This window comes from Ovis aries, chromosome X (assembly GCF_016772045.2).
Source record: "Ovis aries strain OAR_USU_Benz2616 breed Rambouillet chromosome X, ARS-UI_Ramb_v3.0, whole genome shotgun sequence".
Taxonomy (NCBI): Eukaryota; Metazoa; Chordata; class Mammalia; order Artiodactyla; family Bovidae; genus Ovis; species Ovis aries.
The window spans coordinates 115,462,684-115,479,238 of record NC_056080.1 but is presented as its reverse complement, the minus strand read 5'-3'; the positions used below and the strand labels follow the sequence as shown (position 1 = coordinate 115,479,238).

Sequence of the window (16,555 nt, the reverse complement as noted above, 5' to 3'; positions counted from 1 at the left end):
CTTGGGAACACTCTCACCCCCCAACCCCCGACCCATGTGCCCAAGCAGAGCACCTTGTCTGCTGCCACCAGGCTGGCTTGTGCTGCAGGAAATGAACAGAGGAGGCTGTAAACTCTTAACTGATGTCTTAAGAGCAAGTAATGGGCACCCATGCAAACCCTCTGCACACCCCTGGGGGAAAACAACAACAAAGCCTGTTCCCACAGCAGAAGCTGGAGCCCAGTCTCTAGGGAAGAGCAGAACATTATGAAGGAGACAGGTAGAGCCTGCTGAAGCCAGAATCTCAAAGGAAGGTTCCATTCCTGATTGAACCTAGGTCTCCTGCACTTCGGGCGGATTCCTTACCAGCTGAGCCACAAGGGAAGCCCCAGCCCTCCCTTAAGAGCCAGGAAAGCCCTTTCCTTCCCTCTTCCTCCTCTGTCTTGGTTACTGTCATCACTTTCCCTGGGGGTTCATCCTTGGACCACTTAGGATCCGGGGTGAAAATGTGAAGACCTCTTCACCCTTCAAAGAGGAAAGGGGCCTCCCCAACAAAGAGTATCTTTGTGCTAGAAAGTGGCCAGTCTCTCTTTCTATTATTCTAAGTGCTATACTGTCCTTCAGAAAAAAAAGGAACCTGTCTCTTACCCCAGATTCAAAGTCTGTCAAGGTAGCAATGACTCTGACCAGCTAGCTAGGCTTTGAGCAAATGCCTTCACCTCTCAAACTTGATTTTCCTTGAAGATTGAACCAGGTGATCTCTAAAGACCTTTCCAGCCCTGGGTATACCGATTTAGAGTATTGATGAGAGCTAACCTCACTCTATTCCCAGAAGCCTTGTTCCAGCCCATTCATATCTGCCCATCTGTAATGAGATGATGGAGCCTTGCAAATGCATTTCTGTTTTCTTAAGAGAAACTTCATATGTGTTGGGGTTTGTAGACAAAGATGTTGCTGAGAAGACTAACTTGGACTTGTCTTCCTGGTGGCAAGAATGGGGATCACATCCAGCCACCACCTCTCCCTCTTCCCTGGCCTGTTTCCTTGTGGGCAATACCTCACTCAGAAGCGAGGCTGCCAGTTCCTAGCCACAGCTATGAAGCAGGGCGCCAGAATTTGCTCTGTGTTAGAATTGCTAATAATGCACTACTGACCCCACAGGCCCTCTAAGGAACTGCTTGAGAGAGGGGGGATAATGACTTCCTTATAGTTGGGAACGCTCAGACCTAGAGTGGCTGGGGGTGTGGTAGGCAGGGCAATACTAGGGCTGGAGATTAAGCTTACACTTTTGGGTCTCTACTAGAGAAGTCCTAGAAAACTTGCCATTTTGCTCAAGGTTTTTTTTTCCTCTCATTTTGGCAGCTCCAAATGACCATTTGCTTTACAGCAACCGGTCTCAAATTTATTTCACCTTGGAGTCTCATGAGGATGCATTGCATGATGCCGAAATAGCATGTAAGCTCCGCCCCATGGGGTTTAAGGTGAGTGTGGGATGGGAAGGATGGGAAGGAATTGTACTGAGGACAGGAACTGGCAGGGAGGACTGCCACTGGGGGTTTGGGGGGGAAGCGGTGGGTAGGGGCACTAGAGCTCACTCAGAGCAGGGGAAAGGCTCTTCATAGGAGCTGGTGGGGGGAGTCCCTTGACAAAGGATGACAAGAGAGCTGAGTTCTGTCCCAATTTGATCTTAACTGATGACTTGCAAAGCAGCCTGGAATTTGTGATTCTTTAGAACTTGAACTTGGGAGCCAGACTGCCCGAGTTTCTGTCCTAGCCCTGCTACGTTTACTAGCTGTGTGGCCTTGGCCAAATTACTTAACCTCCTTGTGCCTCATCTCCTCACCTATAAAATGAGGATATTCAAAGCATCTACTTAACAGGGGGAGACGACCTGTTGTGAGGACTACATGAGCTAATGCAGGCAGAGACTTAGAACAATGCCTGGCATATAGCATTGTATGTATTTGCTAACATCATCATCATCACCATTATTTTCCCAGGACGCTAGAGAGAGGAGGGGAAGAGAAACATTGCGGTTTGGTTCTGCCATCTTAAGTCCTTAATGTAGTCAGTCAGCCTGCTGCTTTCCCTAAACATGTAGGTCACATGAGGGTGTGGGGTGGGAGTGGGTGGGGGGGGGGGAGAAAGACAGGTTCAGCCTCTTTCAAGATGCCAGGATGCACAATGTCACTTCCTGCATCTCTGTCCAGCCTTCCTCAGGACTAGCCTTCAGCCACATGTCAATAGTTGGTTTAGAAGATTAGATTTGAGCCTGGATTCTATACCTGCAAGCTGAATGACCATAGGGAAGTCACTTCACTCTCAGAACCCTAGGTGTCCTTGTTTGCAAAACATAGATCTTGCTCTCTGCCCTCATCACCTTGCAGGGGGGCAGTGCTGGTTCCAGGCCAGCTTGACCAAGAGTCTGTTCTGTGAACCATAACGTTGTAGTGCTCTCTACACAGCCCCAGGATGCTGTCCTCTGAAACCCACTTCATCCAAGGCCAAGTCCATAATCCCTTATCTGAATCCCATAGAGCTGGATATGTTCAGAATCCAGAATGTTTCCAGTTTCACTAAGACCAGGTATCAGCCCTGGACAGTGCCCCATAGTCAAACACAATAATATTTCTGCAGCATATTACATGAAAATTCACACTAAGTGGGAAGAAGACTGTAACACATATCATTTTAGATCAAGATTTGCCACCTAATGACTTTTGATGTCAAGCTTATGAAAATGTTGGATTATCAGCCTTTTTTTTTTTTTTTGGATTTGGGGAACTTCAGATAAAACACTGGGGAGCTGCATACTGAGGTCATTAATGTCAGAGTGAATCTCATACTCTTTCATGAGAAAGTTTTCATGAGTGATGATAGATTAATATATCCTCTTTCCCAAGGAACACATTTACGGTTTATTCAAACTCACCAATGTCTTAACCCAAAGGAACTTCACTGGGAGTATTTCAGGCCTTGTAGCAGTGCAGGCCAGTGAGCCACCTGGGGGTAAGAGGACATCTCTTGTGACTGTTTCTGCTCCCATTCTAAACAATATTGAGGCAGGGACCTCGATAGTGCAGTGGGAAACAGGGCTAAGTAAGCAGTGGACCATTTTGGATGAAATGGGAAAAGTGACTTCCCCAGTGAAGGAAGAGTTGGTGAAAATATTAAACAGAAGTTCACTTTCCCTAAGTGCTGGGTTAAGCAGAGAGGCACTGATGATAGAACTTTATGGACTTGGGAATTGAAAGAAGACTGGAACTGATGCCTCTGATTCAAAGCCACCTCACACCCCAGTTTATGGATTTCCCACCATTTCTGTATGAAACGCTCCTATGAGAGGTGTTCACTTCGTACATCCCTATTCCAGCCACCCAGCCAGGGCTGGAACTCTCCTGAAAGTATGACAACTGAGCTGGCTGCCCTGAGCAGGTGGAGTATATGGGTTGCTACTTGGTATGATTGGTCAGATCCCCCAAACTGCCAGTCTCCCCGCACTTAACACCCTCTAGCCACCTTGAAATGTCAGGCAGGCCTTTCTCCAGAGGGCCCCTGGCAAGCACTGCTGGGAGCATCCAGCTCCGGAAGGAGAGGGAGGGCACAATTCAGGGAGAGGCCCCCAAGAGGCTTGGAGCGGGGGCCACTGCTCAAGAAGGCAGATTCTGGCTGGCTCCTGTAAGCCAGGCCGAAGCCAGGAGGCACCAGGGCCCACAGAGGCATGTCCGAAGGGGAGGTCCATGTATTAGAGTGCCCAGCCGCCACAACCTGGATTGTTGCCTTCCCTAAGTTAGACTTGGGGTCAGCGTGTAGGCAAAGGCCTGGGGAGCAGGCCACTGAGGGGCAGCCTCTAAGCCAAGCTGCCAGGCACAGAGAGAAGACAACCCTCTTCTCACTTCTCTTCTTTCTCCTCCATCTTCCCCAGGATGCTCCTCTCCTACCCCTTAAGGTTTCTCCCCCAGGGCAGTTTGATTTGGACCCTCAGAAACCCTAAAATTTCTTATACGATTTCAAGATGTGGTGAGGGAGCAGAAATGAGCTGAATCCACTGGAGCCAAAGCGTTTGTGCAGCCCCTGGTTAGCGTTCGGAAGGGCTTGGTGGGGAAGCTCCCAGTGCTAGTTCCAGATTTGCCACTAGCTGCCTTCAAGGTCTTAATGAGGTCACATGCCTTGGCTCACTTGGGCCTCTTCTAATAAGTGATCACTGAGTGTGGGTGGTCACTCAGCCAGCAACATGGACTAGGTCTCTGCTTGACAGACTGGTTAACAGGAAGGCCCATCCAGGCAGGTCCTGAAAGCTGGTTAGTGTGACCTCAGATGGGAGTTCTTACTACATCTGATGCCTCCTCCAATACAATGGTGGGGCAGGGGGTGGGGGGTGGTGGTAGTATGGCACAGCGGTTGTGAATCTGGTCTTCTATATCAGTCATTCCCAGGCTGTCAATCTGATTCCACAATTTTCCAGCCAGGTTACTTCAGGCAAGTCACTTCTCTGGGTCTCAGTTTTATTTTCCTGAAAATGGGCTTCAGAACAATTGCCCACACCAGCAGTCCCCAACCTATTTGGCACCAGGGACTGGTTTCATGGAAGACAAATTTTCTACAGATGTTGGGAGTGTGGGGGGAAATGGTTTGGGAATCATTCAAGTGCATTACATTTATTATGCTGCCAGGAGAAGGAGCTCAGGCAGAAATACGAGTGATGGGGAGCGTCTGTAAATATGGATGAAGCTCTGCTTGCTCGCCTGCTGCTCACCTCCTAATGTGTGGCCCAGGTCCTAACAGGCCACAGACTGGTACTGGTACAGTGGCCTAGGGGTTGGACAGCCCTGGCTTACACAATAAGGCTGTGGATAAGATAGTCCTTTTAAAGCCCTCACATGACGGTAAACACCCAGGAAGTAATTTAGCTGATGTTATGAATGATAGCAATGTCAAGAGGTGGAGAAGAATGGGACTGAATGCTCATGTTTTCTTCCAGGCACACTTCAGAAAAGCGCAAGCCTTAGCCACCCTTGGCAAGGTGGAGGAAGCACTAAGAGAGTTTCTATATTGTGTGTCCCTCGATGGAAGGAACAAAAGAGCAAGAGCTGAAGCCCAAAGGGTGAGTTGAGATGACGTCAGGTCCAGCTGCCCAATGGGCTTCCAGCCCTCTGTCCTCTCCAGGGCAGGGAATGAGGGAACTGCCTTCCCTAGGGTTGGGGGTCCAGAGTGGATGGTTTCCTAGGTTGAGGGGACAGGAGCAAGACACAGATGCCAGTTGATGACCCAGAAACACCATCCTTTTGGCATGTACAATCAGATTGAGCAGTTCCTACATTTCTGTAGGAGCCTGTGAGGAATGTGTTTGCCTCTTTGACTCAGAATACAAACAAACAAACAAACAAAAAAAACAAATAAGTTAACATGGAGATGGAGGCCCACAGAGGAGACTGGCTGTTGGCCAGAGATCCCGGGTATGAGGCAGTTTTAGAACTTTCCTTGGGCTGAGTCACAGCTTCACCAGCCACACAGGGTGGCCAGCTCCTCACAAAGGGTGTTGGGTCCCATCTGCCTTGCCATATGCAGAACTCCAACCTTCAGCTTCTTTGCTAGAAATGAAACACATATGTGATATAAGTTGGGGACCATGACAGTATAATCCAGTCATCCCGATTCTTGAGTCGCTGGAGGATGTGGTTGTTTTTTTTTTTTTTAACTGCATGAGATACTGGGCACATTAGTGAATGCTCAAGCATCCTCAATTCGTAGACTTTGTTGCCTATTGTTCTGCAGTGTGCTCTCTCAGTGTCTGGCTCGTTGGCCTGGAAATGGGATGCTGACAGTCAGCGGGAACCTCTGCGATGCTTGTGCCCCAGCCCCTGTTCACCACTGCTCCCCAGGTGCCTCTGTCCCAGGGTGCTTTGGCAGAGCAGTGGATGAAGAAAGGGAGCAAGAGACAGGACTGGTTTCTGAAGGCTCCAGAAAGGAATCTTCAGCAAAATCATTGAACTAGGGGCAGCTGAGCACTGGAGGTTCTGGGAAGTTACTTTGGGCTGGTTAGTAGGAGCTAACCAGCTGGTGGCTGGTGGCAGAGAATTGCTCCAAGCTGTGGATCCTTCCCCAAATCTTAACTGTAGTCCACAGTGTGAGTAATAATAGTAATAATGGCAAACATTTACTGAGCATTTCTTGTGCACTGAGCACTGTTCTGTGGACTTTATGGGGAAGCTATAATTAAATCCCCACAACGTCCCTATGAGAGTAGGTACTATCATTTATCCCTATGTTACAGATGAAACAGATGAGGAAGCTGAGGTTTGGTGCCTTTCCTGAGGTCATGAACCTAATGATCGGTGGAAGAGCAACCAAACCCAACTCCCCCTGCTTCCAGAGTCTGCCTTGTGAGCTGCTCCACTATCCTACTGGCCCGGGAGGCTGAGTCAGGAGTCTCGGCACCCACTGCTGAGACTGGGGGAGAGGAGCAGTGGGGTTATCCAGCTCTGGGACGTATGCACAAAGGTGGTTAGAAGAACAGAGTGTGCAAAGGCCAACAGAGGCAGGTGTGGAGCCGGGAGAGAGTGATTTCTTTACTCTCATTTGTCCATTTCCCAGTTGGCCTGAGAGGCTCTTGATGTCATCATTTGGGTTGATCCCATTTCCCACCCACTTTATAGACCACCTAGTATCATTTCCCAGGTGGCTGAGTGGTAAAGAATCCGCCTGCCAATGCAGGAGATGCAGGTTCGATCCCTGGGTTGGGAAGATCCCCTGGAGGAGAAAATGACAACCCACTCCAGTATTCTTGCCGGGGGAATCCTATGGACAGAGGAGCCTGACAGGTTACAGCCCATGGGATCAAGAAGAGTTGGACACGACTGAAACGACTTAGCATGTAAGCATGCATGCAGTGTCATTTCCACAGCTGCCTTAATGGGATGGGGCAAGAACTGTGCTAAGCTCTGGAGACCCAAAGAGGCATAAGCCACAGTCTCAGGCCTCCAGGACCTTATACTCTTGCACTGGTTCTATAATATAATATAAATGCCAGATAATACAATCGAACATTTGCCTGTGATGAGTGTTCCAGAGTTCTGAAGCTAGGGTGAGAATTTAGAGGCGAATTTCGATGGAGTGAGGTGAGGACATGGCACTTAGTTAAGAACGCTGAGGACCCTCTGTGCTTGTTTGCTGGATTGTTCCCCTTTCCAGGGATAAAGATGTGACAGAGATGGTCTAGGTTCACTTGGCATGACTTAGCTGTCTTTGTCACTTACAGGCCTGGGTTTCTTTTCAATGTTTGTCTTTACCTCAGATTCTTTTTGGACTTCTTGACCCACCTGGGCCTTTCCAAGGCTGATGCTGAAGTGAAATTGACTTCCATTCGTATGTGGAGTGCTCATTTTCACTGAGAGTTGACCCCAACTTTTGTTTTCCAAAGCCACTGGGAAGGCCTTCAGTGAGGTCTTAGGCTGCGGAGGAGGAAGCTCAGTGCTGCTGTTCCTTTGCCTAGTTTCCTCTAAGCTTCCCTCTCTGCCTCTCTTCCCCTCCCACCACACTCTGCGCTCGTATCCTTGTACCTGGGGGTGCCCTATGGCTTGCTACGTCTCTCTGGGGGAGAATTCCAGGGGGAGCCCTTCAGAGGTGGTTCCCAGTGGGTCACTCAGAGGCCCCTGAAAGCCAAGTTTGGCTCCAGCAAAGAAGGAGTCTCTGAAAGTTGGCATTTACAGCCCTGGTCAGTGTGAGAACCTCCCGTCTCATTCCTGTACCAACTTAGAACTGGAAGGAAACAGAGACATCTGTCATCTGGAGGCTTTGGGCCTGAACCCTAGGCCTCTCTCTGGGCCCTAGGATGGCTGGTGTCTTAACTCAGTTCCATTCAGTGTGATGAGTATTTATTGGACATCAGTCATGTGCCCACCAGAAATTGAGCATCTGTAGAGAGCAAGACTTACATTGGCGATGCAGTTTGAGGCTAACACCAGACTGGGGAGGGTAAGGCACTATCTTCTGGTGCAGTTGAGAACACGGAAGGATGGGAGAGATCAAGGAGACTGGAGGAAGAGAAGGGAGCCCTGGAGCTGAGCCTTGAAGGATGAGCAGGGCTTGGCCACGTGGAAAGTGCTGACATCAGAAGAAGCATCGTGAAGGAACTGCTGGGGCCCAGTAAGGAAAGAAATCAAACTGGAGAGAGTTTGATCCCAGTTTTGGTCAGATTCCCCTGATCAGTTAATACCCTGTTACCTAGAGGAAGGGGTGGGGCTCCCTTTAGTTGGTCTCAGCAGAAAACATGTGAATATGTTTTAGAAGCAAGTGACCTGCCTTCCTGGGTTATGTGTTACATACAAAAATACCTATGTATACAGATAATTGGCACTTTCACAGGAGAGAACTGAAGCAAGGATGCGGGCGGTTGATGGGGCAGCCTCCACCAGATCACGTATCTTTGACTCCCTTTTGGATCTCGTATCTGCTCCACCCTCATCCCCAGCTTACTCAGTTGCAGAGGAAGCCAACCATAGACTAGAACCAGCCTGCCGTCCCCCACCTCCACCCCAGTCATTGAAGTGACTTGACATTCTCTGGAAAGTGAAGGCTAGAAAGTAGGAAGAAAGGCTGGGAGAAGAGGGAGGAAGACTCGGCTCTGCTTTTACTAACATATCACTGCTGAAGGGATTCATGATCCAGGGCTGGTGGTCAGGGAGCAGAGGCAAAACAGGCAGACGGGGAGGGGCAACATACAGAGGAACCTTGGTGACATTTGTTGCCTTCTACCCAGGGGGGCGTCTCAGACACGACTCCAGGTCCCCCAGCTGATGTTGGTCTCCTGCCTTCTCCTCGGCCTCTTTCCTCCTAGACAGATTTTGAAATCCCCCTGCAGATCTTTCTGCGGAAGGGTAGCAGCGGAGTGGTGGTAACTGGGAGACAAAGGCAGATCTGTAGTGCCTTTTCCAAATTCAGATTCCTGGCCACACTTCAGACCCAGGGGAGCCAGGCATGGGAACTTGGAACCTGGAATTCTCATAAGCTTCCCAGGTGATTCTGATGAACTGAAGGAGGATCCCTGCCCCGCTGTGTTGGGGTCTTTGGTCCAAGTCTTCCTCCCTGGGGTTTGGCCCCACAAGCTGTACCCTTTGTCCCTTCCTGCCCTCCCACCCCTGCCCTTCACCCGAGCACCTGTAGAAACTTAAGTAGTGAAGTCTTCTGTTTTATGTCCCAGCTTCTCCTTAGTTTCTTTACACCATCATTCCCGGGGGCCTCTCAGGAACATTCTCCCGATATACTGAAGCTGTTGGCACCTCACCCTAGATTAAAGGAACACGTAGAGTCATTGGCTACTGAAGGCACCAGCCATAATCTACCAAAGTTGTCACAGGTAAAACTCCACTCACCCAGCTCGCTCCTGACGCTTCGTTTGGCTGTTTTGTGGGCAAACATGGAGAGTGAGCCCTCACCCTCCTACTTTGTTTGGTTCCCAAGAAAGAAGAAATGGAGTTGCTAGTGGCTGTCTTCTTTGCTGAAAGGCTATTTAAAGATAAAACTAGATTTCAGGCAGGGGCCCAGGTTGATGATTTATTATGTTCAATTTTCAATTCTTGATCAGGTCCAGTTGAGAGAGGTGACAGAGCTAGAAAGGCCCACTTCCCCAGGAGCCATTCAGTTGGGGTGAGCTTAGAGGCAGAGCCTGGGAAGAGGGCCTGACAGCCCCTCCTTTCCTGCTTTTTGTTTGTTCAAGCTGCTGGTCTTTGAGTACCAGCTGAGTTCCTTGTGCAAAGACATCTCCATTTGATCGCCAAGTGGAGGTCATTTCATATTCCTGCACCTGTCTTACACATAAGTAGACTTCCAGCACATGTGTGGAGCCAGGGAGAGGGAAGCAACTTAGGAAGTGTTAACTTTATGGGATTTGAGTTTTTGAAAACCATGGTCTCAAGACCCCAACTTTCCAAGCAGAGGGCAAGTGGGCAGAAGCTGGGGCTCCGAAGCACAGATGTGTGGACAGAGGTGAGTTCTGAAGATCTAGGCCACTCGAAGCATCTGCCTGCTTGCTATCCATGCCTGTGTCCTCCTCTATGTGTGAGCCCTAGGGTCTCCATGGCTTCTGGGATCTCTTGACAGGTGAAAATCTTATATTTCCCTGACTTCTTTCCCTGCTCTGGAGAATGAACAAAATGCAGGTGTTCCTGACTCAAAAAGGCTGGGGGGTGGTGGTGATGGGCAGAACTTAGAGTATATCCTGAAATCAAAGCAGTACTACGTGCTAAGTCACTTCAGTCGTATCCAACTCTTTGCAACCCTATGGACTCTAGCCAGCCAGTCTCCTCTGTCCATGGGATTCTCTGGGCAAGAATACTGGAGTGGGTTGCCATGCCCTCCTCCTGGGGATCTTCCAGACCCAGGGATCGAACCCGCATCTCTTATGTCTCCTGCATTGGCAGGCAAGTTCTTTACCGCTAGCACCACCTGCATTTCAGTACTTCTTTGAGATCATTATTATAGGATTGAGAACCATAATACTGGACCCAAGTGCCTGGAGTGACTTCTAATTGCAGCCCAATCAGAAATGAAGAAAAAAAAGCACCCCTGGCTTTCTTGTATGAGGAAGCTGAGGAGTAGGGACTGGGTTTCTACCCAAACTTTGCCTTGCAAAGCACTGTACTGTGTAGACTCTGCTGAGGGCTCGTGGAAAGCTGAGGATGCGACAGTGCCATAGTGCTGATAAAACCCTGAACTCCCTGGGTTAGAGACTCAGAAAAGCCTTTTCCTCCTCACCTCATCATTTTCTCCTAGCTGTGTGCTCCCCATTTTTCATCTATCAGGTGTTTTGTTTTGTTTTGTTTTTTGGTTGGAGTTGGAGGGAACACAACAACCTGAGCATTTTGACCCATGCACTTTGAATGTAGGGTAGAGAGGGGTTCTCCAGGTAAACCTGCATAAACACTTTGTCATTGGATTTCTTTTTCTAGATCTCTCTCCTGGACAAAAATTCTTGAAAAGGCTAGAGACGTTATTGATCATTTGCCAGATGATCTTGTCTCTTTTTCAGACTTTTTGCCCAAAATCTAGTGAAAGGATTCATTTGTTCCTAGTTCCTTTGACCAGTATAACATAGCTCTGGAGCGTGAGGGCACTCAGCAGGCCTGTGAGTACACCTGCACTAGAACCTTCCTGAAAGTTCTTTGGAAGCTGGGTGTGGGACTGGAGGATGGCTGGGAATGGCAGTGAGGGTGAGAGGAAGGGCCGAGTGGCAGGATCTACGCTGACTTCACTGCATGCCTTGGTGTCCCTCAGGTGGTGACTGGGGTCTGACTGGAGAGGAGCGGAGACCGGCGCTGCACTTGGCATCTTGCCTTCACTGCTGCCCAAGGACTGTCTCCCTGCATGCCTTACTCTGCCCCAGCTGGGCCTTCTGTGCCTTATGACTGCCGCCCAGTTAAGCTACCTGTCCTCTAGATGGTCAGGACTGGGCAGTGTTTTCTCCTCGTCCCTTCTGGAGACAATTATCAGAGGATGATGTTGGGCCCCAGTAGATTCTGATGTTTGGCTCTCTCTTCCTCCAGGAAACGCCCGAGCGCCCACATTGTTCCAGTCAGGAGGGGGCAGCAGCCAGGGGCCAGGGGGGCAGCCTGATGGACCTGGCCACAGTGACAGGGGATGGGCCACAGGACCATACGGAAGACTCGGCTGGAGCGGAGGAGGAGAAGGGGGTCGCTGCCTCTTCCCAAGCTGCCTCCAGTAAGACTGGCAAATGCCAGGAGAAGAAAAGGAAGCACTGCCAAATTGAACCCCAAGACCCAGAGAGGCCTAAGAAAGCATCTAAGCCAGGTGCAGACTCTACCCAGGGAGTTGGGGGCTTGGAGGGGAGCCCGGGCTCAGCAGTGTGTGGAGGCTTCTCCCCTCCACACGACGGCTCCTCTGCTCTGCCACTTCTAGGGTGGCTGTGGGTTTCTGTGAGAGCCAGCAGTTCCTAGCATCCTGCTGGTGCCCCATATGAATTCTAAGGGAAAGCCAGGGCTTATGGGCCAGCACAGTAATGACATCTCACGCCCTTGATGGTGTCACTTCCTTCCAGGCCAGCCTCTCTGCACCCCCTTCCCCATTCCGGGGAAGTCGGACCCGGGCAGCTCCATCAGGCCTCATCCTGCTCGTTCCCAGTCGTGTCCCCGTAGGTAGGCATCTGAGAAGCAGCAGCTGCAGCTTGATATCTTTCCAAGAGTGGCTGCCAGTGCCAAGATTCAGTGTCAGCTATAGGCCTGGCTCAGTCCGTGGAGTCGTTGCAGCTGTTTGTCAAGAGTGAGGTGCCTGTTCCATTTGAATTAAGCCCCCCCAGGGCTCCCAGACAATCCTTGACCTAGGCGTTTCTTTCTTTGGGGCTGCTGGAAGCCTCCACGTGTCTGTATCAGGGTACCCCATTCTCAGTGTCTCACTTGGCCACTAAATCAATTCTTGGGGAGGTGATGAGAGTGGCTGACTGAGAAAAAATGATTGGGTTCTTTGGCCTTAGAAGTGCTGTCTTGTGACACCAAGGTTGGTTCCCCTCTGACTTCTGCTCTCTACATCACAGATCCTTCCACTGACCCCCGGGCCAAGCCTGCGCTCAGTGTCCCACTGGCATCTTTTGACGCCTCTGACCTTGAATGCTCCCTCTGTATGAGGTATGTGAGGTGTCCTGTCGCTTACTGCCTGAGAGGTCTTCCCCTCTGGTGTCTGCACCTCTCTGCTAGTGACCTATGGCTTGGTTGGTTAGCACAGAAAAACATGGTTCTAACAAAATGGAAGTCACGTTGACTGTCACACGGGCGAGCTCGTGTCCCTTGTTTACGGATCACATGCCCCACACTCCTGCCTTGGGAATACCTAGAGAGCAGGAAGGAAACTGTCTACTCAGAGGTCAAACTGACGGTCCACAGGCTGGATGTCTTTTGTTCAGCCCTCATGGGATTTGGGGGGTTGTTGTTAAGGTGAATGTTTAGAGACAGGACACTCACTCTAGTTGGTCACGGCCCCCCGCCCTCGGCCACTGCCTTCCTCTCACATTTGCATCACTTTCCTGGCCTCTAAGTTTGGGACCCTGGAACTGACTTCTACTGGCTACTAGATCAAGATCTCAAAGCGTGAGTGCCAGTGTCAGCCTCACAGGCCTATTCTCTGGAAGCCAAAGAGGGGGCTGGACTCACTTTTTGTCTGTACCTGCCTGCGCAGTAGTCAGTAGTGGGCATGTACGACTTGGCTAAGAGTCTCTCCTCCACCTACTGCTACATTGTCTGTACTTTCTCAGATCTCTGGAGATACGTGCCTCCCCTACCCCCACCCCACAACATATACAAATAGGAAACTGCTGCAGTAGTGGTCTGCAAAAACAAATGACTTTCACTTGTTTCATTTCACAACCCTGGCTTTGTGGCTAAGAGGAGGTCTCCAAAAACAGATGGCCTGGGTTTCCACCCAGGCTGTGCCACTTACTGGCTGTTTGACCTGGAGCAAGTGAATTTCTCCACCACTGTTTTCTCATCAGTAAAACAGAGACCAGTGGTACCTACTCTATGGTGGTGTTATGATTAGTTGAGAAAATCTATTTGAGACACTTAGAATAGTGCCTGACATATAGTAAGTACTCAATGAATGTTAACTTTTTTCCCTAGACCAGAGGTTCTTTAGCTTTAGGTCCATTGACCCCTGAGGGGGTTCGGTGTATGGATTCTAGTAGATCTAGGGATTCCCTGATGTTATATGTTAAAGTATGTGTCTGTGTAAGAGAGAGAGAGAGAGAGTTTTCCAGGACAAGGTCCACAGCTTTCAGTAGATTCTCAAATGTGCCTTCCCCTTGGCAAACGAGCTTTAAAAGGAGGCTGAGATATTTGCACAAAAGTTGTTAAGATGACTGAACCAAGACAAGAGAGGTCAAGAAAAATCTTTTGGTCCATCACACAGATGGATGCAGCCAACGGAGGCCCCTCAGATGTCTCCTTGCCCTTTACAAGCACATATGCCTTCCATGTCAATCCCAGGCATTTGTCACTGCTCAAAGTGACTTTTCTTGTCCTCTGAATAAAAATGAGTAAGGCAGCTGTTACCTGAACATGTACTTTTTCTTTCTCTCTCTCTCTCAAAAAAAAGAGAATTGTCAGATTTGCTTGGTAGCTCAGACAGATTTGATAAGGAACGTAGCAGCACTTGAAGCAAGCCCTGCATATATTGTCAGAGTTCTAGGTGAAGTGGGTGAGGCTGGGACCAGCTGTATAACCCGGTCCCTTGTGCCCCCTCCCCATCACAACGATGTAGCAGGTGGGTCAAGCCAGAGCCAAGGTGAGACAGACAAGCTCTGCTTTCCAAGCTGAGGTGTGGGCCCCCACAGGTAATGCCATTATGGTGCTCAGCCAGCGATGAGAGCCAGGGTCTTTCAGATGTCAGACTTTGATAGACTTGATTCAGCTTATCCTCCTGGACACGCCTCCCGACATCCCGGGGATGCAAAATCAAACATGCAGACTCATCCTGTTTGTGTTTTCCCTGAGGGCTAAGAATTCTGAGGTTGAAGTTCTTTTGTTCCCTTTCGTCTGCTTTCTCCCTTTCATCTTGTTTGTCCCTGATCTCAACAGGGGGCTTCAGAGAAGGGTTAGAAATTTGGTCCAAGAAATAAACACCAAGAGGATAAGACCCCCTTCGAGTTTGCTCGCTCTGAGTTGAAAAGCCATTATTTCCCTTATCCTTCCCCTCTGTTCTAAATGAGAGTTCAAAGCAAAAACCCATCTTTGCCTGGAGCAACTATTGTATGGGCTGCTGAGTTACATGGGGGACACTCAGGAGCTGCTTGATGGCAAAAAGAAACCTGCCAAGTCTAGAGAACATTTCTAATCTCAAGGCTCTTAAAACTGGAGCCCTAGTTCAGAAACATGTGGTTCCCCTTCCAGCAGGGCTTGTCTCCAAGTCAGAAATCACATGTTGACAGAGGCCATTTCAGATACATGCTTTAGTTTGAATTATTGCAGTCTTGAAAAAGTTCCTGTTTCCTGTAGTGTTTTTATTTTTCTAATCATGATTAGAAGTATTCTTAGGTTCTGTCATGACTGTCCTGTGTCTTTGGTGGAGAGGGTTCATGGTGAGAGAGGTTTTCAAGCAATCTGCCGGGTCATGAAACTGCACATGTGTACCTCCTGTGCAGGTTTCAAGAATAAAATCCAGCGCCATGGTGCTGTTTTGGTTGAAGACGAGTTCGAGTAGGAATTGATCTGTTCTGAGTCTAGAGAGAAAATCAGGAGCTGCTTATAAATTCCTCAGGGGAAAATGGTGGAAAGAGTGAATGGAACAATCATTGGAGGGTGAGCTAAAGAGAAACTTCCCAGTGTCCGAGTCCCCCTTGCTGGACAGGACAAGGTCTGCTGGGGGAAGTTGCTCTCTGATTCCAACACCTCAGAACTCTCCCCCTCCATCTTTAATGACTGCCAATCCTCCCTTCAGATTCACCTGCTCTGGATACCCTTGCCTTGGGGTCACCTCTGGGCCTGCTGTGGAGCAGGAATGTTGGATATTTGAACCAGTTACCTAATGGCCCAGTGGCCCCTTTGTCCGCTGAAATGAAAAGCTTTATATTTAACCTAGTTTGAGCTGCTCAAGTAGCTGGGTGTTACGGAGTCGGTTCACTGCTCTCTCTCTCTCTCTCTCTCTCTCCACCCCCTCCCTCCTCCTTGTTCCCCCTTTGCTCTCATTTGATAGCCACACAAGAGCACAATACAAGGATGTAACTGGTGGGAAAAGATAGCTATTTCCAGACAAGCCAAACATTTTATCCGGGCTGACATCTAACTGAAAGCATTTATTATTACTATTGTTTACTCCATCACCCTGACAATGTAAAATGCTTTCTTGTGAGAAAATCTGGCCCTACACTGATTTATAAATCCCTCCCTGAAGTGTTTTCTGAAATCATTCCTAAAGTGATAAATAAAAGGGAGAGGAATTTGAGTATATATTTCTAACTCTATCCTCTATATACAGAGTTTCTCTCTCACTCTCTCTGGTGGTGGGGAAGGGAAGGGAGAGACAGAGAGAGAAGGAGAAAAGGGTGTGTTTGTGTGTGAGTGTGTATCTACACGTACACGGATGGTGTTTGTTCCAAGATCTAGATTCACACACAGTCGTCTCTGTGTCATCTAGTGGAGAAGGAAGATGGGCTTGAGAATCACGTGTGACTTCATATCCCGAGTGCTGCTATTTACTAGCTAGCTGTGTGGCCTTGGGCAAGTTATTTAACTTGCCTGAGCCAATTTCCTCCATAGTGAAACAGAGCTAATCCAATTAACTACTGCGTATGACTATATAAAGCTAATTTATATGAAAAACAGCAATGCACACATTCCTGATAGCAAGAGAAATGCATTCCATCTGTTCCCAGTCTCTTTACTCAGTCAGCCTGAATAGAAGTGGGTTGAGTATTGAAAGATGATATATTCGAAGCATCTGAACCTTGAATTATTTCAGAGCAATAATTATGCAGCATCTGTGGCAGCATTCTTGTTTGTGACCACTCGGATCAGGGGCATTTTAATCATAGCTCTTGCTAAGAGTTGCTGTATCCTTTTGTGTCTGCTACATTCAT

At 49.0% G+C, this 16,555-nt stretch overlaps 1 protein-coding gene across 5 annotated transcripts in view; it reads left to right on the top strand.

Annotated features, from left to right (window-relative positions):
* LONRF3 (LON peptidase N-terminal domain and ring finger 3) overlaps nucleotides 1–16,555 on the top strand; it is a 63,167-nt gene that overhangs the window by 2,365 nt on the left and 44,247 nt on the right. For 4 of the 5 annotated variants that reach the window (XM_060407683.1, XM_060407684.1, XM_012107481.5 and 1 more), the window contains exons 2-6: nucleotides 1,342–1,460; nucleotides 4,961–5,083; nucleotides 9,179–9,334; nucleotides 11,520–11,784; nucleotides 12,524–12,614. In XM_060407683.1, coding sequence (XP_060263666.1) covers nucleotides 1,342–1,460; nucleotides 4,961–5,083; nucleotides 9,179–9,334; nucleotides 11,520–11,784; nucleotides 12,524–12,614 — 754 coding nt within the window. The remainder of the gene's footprint in view (nucleotides 1–1,341; nucleotides 1,461–4,960; nucleotides 5,084–9,178; nucleotides 9,335–11,519; nucleotides 11,785–12,523; nucleotides 12,615–16,555) is intronic. The other variant, XM_004022395.6, reaches the window with a different exon arrangement.